This window comes from Triticum dicoccoides, chromosome 2A (genome assembly GCF_002162155.2).
Source record: "Triticum dicoccoides isolate Atlit2015 ecotype Zavitan chromosome 2A, WEW_v2.0, whole genome shotgun sequence".
NCBI classification, from domain to species: Eukaryota; Viridiplantae; Streptophyta; class Magnoliopsida; order Poales; family Poaceae; genus Triticum; species Triticum dicoccoides.
In genome coordinates this window covers 93,844,196-93,853,123 of record NC_041382.1, presented here as the reverse complement: position 1 = coordinate 93,853,123, position 8,928 = coordinate 93,844,196, and the positions used below count along the sequence as shown (strand labels likewise).

The window sequence follows — 8,928 nt, the reverse complement described above, 5'->3', positions numbered from 1 at the left end:
GCCACGGGTGCAGGAGGTCGCCACTCCCAGCGGCAACACATGTGAGCTCGTCAATGGCGTGGATGGCCTCGTCGAAGCTGTCATAGGAGGCCGAGATGACGAGTGGTTCGAACAAATATCGGCTCCACGAGAGGGGCAGAGCAGATTCGAGGAAGAAGAAGGGAGAAGTTTGTGGGGCGACTAGGGATGGGTGGCCGACGAGGAAGATGCAGGGCGCCGCCTTGTGACCTAGGGCTTAATGCCTAGTTAATCCACCCATATACTACTGCCATGTGGGCCCAAACAATGTAGTCATATGATTAACTTAATTTTATTTGGGGTTCATGCTAATTACATGATTAGTTTGACTAAGTTGAGTGGACTTCGACCTGGCCCCACATGTCATGGGTGGGCCTCACGACCAATTAACAGTCAACAAACGGTGTTGACTGTTGTATGCCATGTCAGTGCTTACAGGTGGGCCCAACCGATCAGAAAATCGGTTTACATCGCTTTAAACCAGTTGATAGTGTTTATTGCGAAAATTATGTGCAAACAGATAGGAGTAGATTTTAGTAACGGTAATGTAAAGTGGTGGTAAAATAAAGGGATCGGCTACTGATCAGGTGACTAAATCCTCACTTTGGGTCACTTTTTTTGTATTGCGTCTTGTGCGCTCTCCTAACGTGAGCTTTGCTGGATGATTTTTCCGTAGTTGCTTTGTTGAATCAATTGATAGGACTATGCATGCATGTCACATACATATAAAATGCACAGTTTAAGCCTACGGTAATTTTGCATAGGATTATATTTTTAATAGCATAGTAGGCCATTATAAAATGAATTATACTTTAGTTGCTAATACAATCTCCGTTCAAATTACTTGTTTTAGATTTGTCTAGATACAAATGTATCTAGACAAGTAATTTAGAACGAAGAGATCACAACAGTAACTAGTGTCACACCAAAGTAACATAAAACTAAAAGAAATGAACATAAACAAAAGAAAAAATACAAATCCAAAATATGGAGTGCATGCATGTTTGTTGCTTCTTTTCATCATGTACCCATTCATCGATTTAGGAGGATGAAAGGACCCACCATTTTGGCATCGTGTGCATGCTATTTCCTGGGCATGTCATACATATATGGGTTACACGTACATGCCATTCACAACTAAACTTTGCTCAATAAATGGAAAGGAAATATGCATCCGCGCTCACTAAACGCAAATTTAAGCCAAAGCTAATACAAAACTAAAAACAAAACATAATTTGTTCTAAGAAAGAATGAATTAAGGGCATTGGTAATACCTGAAATAAGAAAGAAAAAATAAAACACAGAACAGCTGCCGGACAGCTCTACTGATCTTCTCTCTCTTCAGAAAAATGAAACCTTCTCAAAGACTCCCTTTGCACTGAGAACACAATTCAGAACCCTCCTTCTCACAAGAAGGCAAACCTTGTATGTTGATCGAATCTTCTTTCACATCCAGAAGAGAGGCAGTGGGCTATCCGAGAGAGCGGTTCAGGTGACTACCGGAGTCATTGATTAAGCAGGTCAGATGGGCTTAGTAGGGCTCGAACCGACAATATCACTGTTATGAGCGGTATGTTTCAACCAATTAAACTATAAGCCCAATCGGATCTGTACATGCCGGGAAGAGCGGACAGAAAGAGGAAATAATGATACAAAATTGCACACAATCGGTATAGAAATTACATTGTTTCATAATATGCAAAAATAAGCATATAGTAGTGGATTTTTAGACAACGGTATGAATTACACACACATTGCATAAAAATTAGTGAGTATATATTCCAAAGGCCGAGCCACCTTGTACTTTCTCTGCCCCCCCCCCAACCCATACTAATAGTAAAAAAAACCTAAAAACAAAAAATTGAAGTTTGCTAGGGAAGAATGAATTAGTGGCATTAGTATTACCCTTGCAGAAGAAAGATAATGAAAACTAAAACAAACAATGACAAAATTTGCATAGAAGTTACACAAAAATTGTGCTATTTTATAATATACAAGAATAATCATATAATAGTGGAATATTTGCGATAAGAAGTTTCTTAAGTAGGAATGGATTAGTGGCATTGGTATTACCATTAAGAAGAAATAAAATGAAATAAAAGCAAAATAATCAAAATACTGAAGTTGTCTAAGAAAGAATGAATTAATGGCATTGCTATTGCCCTTTAAGAATAAAGAATAAAATAAAAACAAAAAAATGAAGATTTTGAAAGAAGAATGAATTAGTGGCATTGGTATTAGCATTTAAGAGGAAATAACTTTTTAAAAATCAAACGGTGATTTTTTTGCACATAATATACAAAAAAATGCCCATTTTTATAATACGCAAGGATAATCATATAGTGCAGTTTTCACATAAAGAAGTTTCCTAAGTCGGAATTAATTAGTGGCACTGATATTACCCTTAAAGAATAAAGATAATGAAAAAAGTTCAAAGAAACTAGCACCCAACTTTGCACTGAAATTACACTTTTGTAGTATGCAAACAATTAAATAATACTGTAGTTTTCAGACATATTACATAGTATTTGTGTGTGTACATTTAGACTCAACCCACGTCCCAGAAATACGTACAAAAGAAAACACATAACAAAAGAAAAAGAACGCATAAAAGCCAAAAAAGCGAAACAATAACAAAGGGAAAGTGGGATGGACTGGACAGTACAGGTAATGGGCTTCAGCCAGCAGCAAATTAAAAAAAGTCAAAATAAAAGCAGCACAACCCAGCTCACAAAACAGTCCAGAAAAAATCACAGCACATATCTCAGAGTAAGAATCAATGATTAAGAAATTAACTGACCCAAATTCAAAATTCAGGCTACGTACATCTAGCAATTTTCAAAATAAAATGCATGACGCAAATGTGATGGTTTTATACTATTCACTCATGCAATTGTTGGAGGTGGATCCTCTAACTTGAAGGAGGGAAGTCACCTAAGCTACAATTTCCTAACTTCCCTCCTTCACTTCCATATGATTAAGACTAAAATGACTTGAATTAATTTGCAAATTATAAATCTACTATACATTTACAAAAATTACATACAAACAAAATTATGATGCAATAAAATTAATTTTAAATTTATTTATATTAACAGTAATTGTGTACATTATCTATTTAAGTAGATAATACAATGTTTGCTAAAGTATCCGTGACTTTTCTTCTCTGTTTTACACTAGTTTGCACTGTAGTTTAGATGACTTTCTTTCTTCATGTCAGAGAATCCACTCTCTATGCCAAGCGCCACCTTCAACTTGACGGCGACCTCCTCGAGCGCCCGGCGCGACGGCCCCTCTGGTGACCACGCACCTGCTGCCGCTTTCTGCAGGCTCTCGGCCCGGCGCCGCAACTTTTGGCCCTCCTCCACGAGTTCCTTCACGGCGGTGGCAATCTCGTGGCGCGTCACCAAGCATCGATCGTCCTCTCGTGCCGCCGGCACCCGCAGCGCCACCCCGAGCTTCTCTTCCAGGATAACGGCGTTCATCCCCTGCTCCGCGTACAGCGGCCACGCGAGCATCGGCACACCGCACACCACGCTCTCCAGCGTCGAGTTCCACCCGCAGTGCGACACGAAGGCGGCGGTCGCGGGGTGGCACAGCACGCGCACCTGAGGCGCCCACGCCGCCACGGCTAGGCCCCTGCCACTTGTCCTCGCCAAGAAGCCCTCTGGGAGCCACGCCAACGGATCGTCGCCACCGGCGCCGCAATGGCCGCCGTCGGTGCTTGGCATCCGCACGACCCAAAGAAACCTTTGGCCGCTCGCCTCCAGCCCGGCCGCGAGCTCGGCCGTCTGCTCCACAGAAAGTGCTCCGCCGCTCCCGAAGGCGACGTACACCACGGAGCCGACCGGCTGACGATCAAGCCACTCCAAGCATGGCGACGACGCGCCCGCGGCGGCTTCCTCGGGGTCTGGCCGCCGGACAAATGGCCCCACCGAGAACACCGGCGGGAAGAAGACCTCGCCCGCAGCTTGCTCTGGTACCGCCAGCCGCTTGAAGGCTTCCGCGGTGCCAAGTTCCATCTCGTAGAACGTGTTCACCGGTATGCCATCGGCGAGGCGATAGCTCCGGACCAGCTCGACAAGTTTCGCGTAACGCGGGTTCGTGAAACTGGCGCGGAACGCGTCCGGCATGTCGGCGCCGCACAGCGACACGCCGCCGGGAAGCTCGAGAGGCACCGCAACGTCGCGGTACTCGCCCGGAGCGGCGCCGTCGTGGAGCTCGACGATGTGGCGCGTGAGGGCGACCATGGCCAGGTTGCTGGGGAAGAAGAGGTAGCCGGGGACGCCGAGCTCGGCGGCGATGGGCAGCGCCATGGGGCAGAGGAAGTCCGGCACGACTGCGGCGAGCAGGGTGGTGGAGTAGACGGAGCGAAGGAGGGCGCGGATGTTGGGGAGGGAGCGGCGGGCGAGCTCCGCGAGCACTCTGCCCTCGTGGACGTTGGCGGGGAGGTCGTCCATCTGGACGGCGGGGAGCGCGGCGACGGCGACGGAGGCCGGGAGGCACGGGGTGAGCCGGTCTGCATCTACTGGGGCGGAGAGGTTGGTGAAGGTGACGATCGTGGCCGAGAAGCCGAGCTCCACGAGCCGCCGCGCCAGCTCGGCCATTGGAATGAGGTGGCCGGCGCCGGGGCTGGCCAGAAGCACGACGTGCGGCCGCGGCGGCGCTTTGGGTGGCGCCGAGGCTGAGGCGGGGGCGGAGGCGGAGCCAGCAGTGTTGGTGAACGACTCCATCCGCGGTGAGAGTGAGAGATTCTAGCTGCTTGTCCTGTATAGAGAACTCGGGCCATCACCAATCAGCAGCAGTGCATGTAGTTAATGCATGCTTTGATGCTACTCCATCAGTTGACAAAATTGCTCGTCCGTAGTACTTTGCACATGGATGGTTCAGAAAACAAAACAGTGGGCACCGCCTGCTCCACGAACTTCATGTCTATACATCTACGGATAATGATTAGACAGACCCCCTCTTCTAGCCGCTAAAACCTGCTCATTTCCGATTAGATGGTAAGTCCGATCGACTCCTTGACTTTTACTTGGAAAAAAGCTATGCATTGCAACGGAGGAAGAAAAAATGTCACACTCTGCTAACACAATAACCTTGACTCAAGATCTTAATAGGTCCACGCATGCATCCCATCTATGTTGCCACTTGTCCTCCTTTACACCCTCGCTGATGGTGGTCTGAATGCTCACTCAATCATAACGCTTTTAAACGTTATCAATCCTAAGACGTCTCCTTCTCTTTATTGGCATGAGACGACAAATCTACTTTTTTCTATAAGGTTTTGACGAGGCGTGCATCGGTTATATATGGTTTCTTTCGTCTCTAAGGTGTTCATTTTCAATCCGGATCGGCACTGATATGAAAGAAAGAAGAATCATGCTCTATTCATTAAGATTGCATCCTAAATATCATTTCTTAATTGCTAACAGGTAAATAACATCATGTCCAGATTCTACACATTTTTCTAATCAATTTTCATATATAATATGTTAAATTTAAAGTTAGGCTTAAAAGATGTGTATTTAAAAAAAGTTGATATGTACTACGAATTGATTAACCCAAATGTAAGGGGGTTTCCTGCAGAAGTAAAACTATGACTTAAAACTGGCCTGCGTGTTGATTATCAGGAGCATCGGGAGGTTATGCAAAAGTTAAAATCTGACTTAAAACTGAACCGGGAGTTCATTACCAAACACATTAGGGAGTTTTTTGTAAAATAACATAACAGGCCAAGAATAATTATTTCCTTTTTATTAGTAGGTACTCTGCTTTGGTGTCAATGATATGTACATTGGAGCAGAGCTAGGTTGTTTTTAAGCCTCTCCAAGTTCTTTCTACTCCACATCATTCAGTTTGCTTCTTCAAGAGTGTTGGTTTTAAGCCTCTCCAAGTTCTTTCAACTCCACATCATTCAGTTTGCTTCTTCAAGAGTGTGTTCAGTTGGGGAACCAACTGTAACGGAATGGAATGGTTCCATTCCAAAGGAACATGTTAGATTTCAATTCTGCTTTTGGTAGGTGCAAAAAAGTAGAATGGGTTGGTTCCATTCCTGTGTTTGGTTGGCGAGATGTAATTAGAAGTGGAATATCCACAGCATACTATCTGCTAGAAATCGATATCATCTTTAGGAGAAAGGAACGCCGTTACGATCAAATGCAAGTCAAGTTTGTCTCTATGAGCTAAGGCAAATATGGTGCTTCAAACGAATGTATGACACTAGTTCAGCACATGCCAACAGATTTCACTATGTAACTTATCAAAAGGCGTCACACATCAAAACACAGATCATGAGACCAAACAATTTTCTTTTGCAGGGGATGGGATCAAAGATGTTAATCCGCAATGTAATAAATGTTAGTACAATCGTACAGACGAGCTACGTCAGCATTTCCAAAGTGACATGCTGAAAACATGCCCTCTTTAGAAGAGGTTAGTAATAAACAGACCTCATAAAACTGTCCAGAAATGCAATTCCAATTAACATCTACTAGTGTATTAAAGATGTGGTGGAATATCTTAGAGAAAGAATACCATGACCTCTTCTATTACTGTTATCACACTAGATGAACTGAACTAGTCTTTGGCATTGTCAAGAGCATAAGAAACAAGCTCTGGTTCTAAGAAGTTAAAAGTTACAGCTTACTCATGGCTGATTCACAAGGCTAAATTTATTTCAGCCTGAAGATGTTGATAGTTCTTTTCTTCCAAATAATGCAATTGAGCTGTCACAGTAGTCTCAACTCTAAGGCACTAATTTGTATCCACTGTTATTGGAGAAAGCTTGGCGTTTAATGCATGAAAGCATAGATCGGTGAGGGGAAATAACAACTTATGCAGTACAAAATCATGCACATTATTGACTACGAAAAGCCAAGAGGATACAAATCAATGAACCTAGGTAATGGTATATTAGTATGTCCTGAGTGAAAGGATGTCCTGAAAGAAAATTGTTCAAACGTTTGTTACAAATTTCTTTTGTAATCAACATCCATTAAATGAAATAATTGTCAAATGAAACAACATATTTACAGTAACACAAACATACTAGCAAATTGACGCATTGCCAAGTGCCACTTGATAACATCAAACTTGAGTTTACACACGTATCCATAATATAAGCATCGCAGCTAAACCAATGTTTATTGGTCACATGATAGTATCTTGCACAAGTAATGGTATAAAAAATTTGTAGACAATACAATCGACACTACCATACCAGAATGGCTTTTCAGGCCTTATCATCATCATCATCCTCAATGTCCCAACTCAAATCCTCGTCGTCTTCCGCAACACTGAGCCTCTTATGTAGCTCCTCCTTTGGAGCAGAGCTTGAGCCATGAGCGCTCCCCTTCTTCTCTTCATGCTCCCCGAGATCCTCAATCTCGTCCCATTCGAGATCCTCCTCGGTCGCTGTTCGCTGTCTAGAAACCATGGAGTAGTCACTATCCTTGCTTGAGTCACTTGTCTCATGCTTTGTCCCTTCTTTCGCTGCAGCATCGCCAGCAGTAGAATGTGGTTCCTCAGCAGCAGTTTTCTTGTCACTTGATTCTTCGACATTCAATTTGGATGCATCTTCCTTCTCCTCCTCCTTGTCCACTACAACCATAGAGCTACCGAAAACTTCCGGCTGCGGTAAATCGGCATTCTTCTGTTCCTTATCCAGAGCACCAGCCTCTTCAACTGCATTGACTCTGCCTTCTGCCTCCAGTTTCTCATTTTCTCTTTCCTGTACTTCAGGTTTCGGTTCTTCTTTGATCGGCGCTTGCTTGATCGCCTCCTCTTTTGCTGGCTCCTCCTCCTCGACCTCGTCATCCACCTCCCAGCTCAGATCCTCCTCTTCCTCCTGCGCGATGACCCGCTTGACGAGCTTGGCCCTGGCGTCCTCCTGCTGCTTGAGCTTGTGGACGCGGTAAAAGTACCTGGCCCAGAACACCTCGCCCTCCACGGCGTCGGGGACGAGCCTGTCCACCATCCCCTCCACGGCGTCGCTCTCGTAGCAGAGCGCCTCGATCTCATCCTGCCTCTCCTGGAGGCTAAACCCCGCGCCCCAGGCCGCGAAGTCCTCGGCGTCCTCGGGATCGGCGGTGAAGGTGGCCGGATCCGACTGGAGCGCGCGGAGCAGCGCCTCGAAGCGGCTGTAGTACCTGAGGTGGCCCGAGGCGGGGCTGGGCTCGGAGTCGGCGTCGGAGGGCGCGGGCAGGGAGGCTGCGGAGGCGGCGGCGGTGGCGGCGACCTGGGCGATGGCGCCCTTGCCCTGGGCGACGATGTCGGCGAGGCCGTCGAGCGCGAGGGCCGAGGAGGGGAGGTCCCGGGCCGCCTGGGCGGCGGCCTCGCGGAGCGCGTCGGTCTCGCGGCGCAGGCCGGTGCTGAACTCGGCGAGGTCGCGGCGGTAGGCGTCGAGCACGGTCTCGGACTGGGAGGTGAGGGTCTTGAGCAGCCCGCCGAAGCCGCCCCACCCGCCCCCGTCGCCGGAGCCGGCGGGCGAGGAGGACCCCGCGGCGGCCTCCTCCGGCTCCGACGGCGGCGAGGCGGGGTCGGGCGCCGCGAGCGAGTTGAAGAGGAAATCCATGGCGGGCGGCGATTTGGATCCGGTTGGTCGGGGGGCCGTTGTCGTGGAATCGCGTGTGCTTTCTTCGTGGGGGAGTGGGGGTTGCTTTCGCTTGCGGGTGGGCCCGCGGGGAGGCGATGGTCCCACTTGCGGCTTGTGTGCTGTGCACGGGAGGGATGTCTTGGGCTGGCCTGCACGAATGTGGTTCCGTTTCGTGCATCGCAGGTTCTCCCGAATGGCACGCATGCACGTGCAGTTTCGGGCTTTCAAGTTTATACGAGCCTGCGAATCAACCTGTGGTTGAGTTGGTTAGGTGGACAGTGGTATTCTCAACCCATCAGAGTTCAAATCCTGGT

General features: G+C 47.1%; 2 protein-coding genes across 2 annotated transcripts; both read right to left on the bottom strand.

Moving 5' to 3' along the window:
- Positions 1 to 3,088: 3,088 nt before the first annotated feature.
- Positions 3,089 to 4,817, bottom strand: LOC119359075 (hydroquinone glucosyltransferase-like). The gene has a single exon (XM_037625415.1). The coding sequence runs from the start codon at positions 4,749 to 4,751 to the stop codon at positions 3,195 to 3,197; it is 1,557 nt and encodes a 518-aa protein (XP_037481312.1). The 5' UTR covers positions 4,752 to 4,817; the 3' UTR covers positions 3,089 to 3,194.
- A 2,198-nt stretch (positions 4,818 to 7,015) lies between these two features.
- Positions 7,016 to 8,637, bottom strand: LOC119353558 (BSD domain-containing protein 1-like). The gene has a single exon (XM_037620178.1). It carries the CDS (start codon positions 8,591 to 8,593, stop codon positions 7,253 to 7,255), a length of 1,341 nt encoding a protein of 446 aa, XP_037476075.1. The 5' UTR covers positions 8,594 to 8,637; the 3' UTR covers positions 7,016 to 7,252.
- Between the last annotated feature and the right edge of the window lie 291 nt (positions 8,638 to 8,928).

Excerpts from the sequence above, each read along its gene's own strand:
- LOC119353558 (XM_037620178.1), bottom strand. The coding sequence starts at position 8,593 with ATGGATTTCCTCTTCAACTCGCTCGCGGCGCCCGACCCCGCCTCGCCG.
- LOC119359075 (XM_037625415.1), bottom strand. The coding sequence starts at position 4,751 with ATGGAGTCGTTCACCAACACTGCTGGCTCCGCCTCCGCCCCCGCCTCA.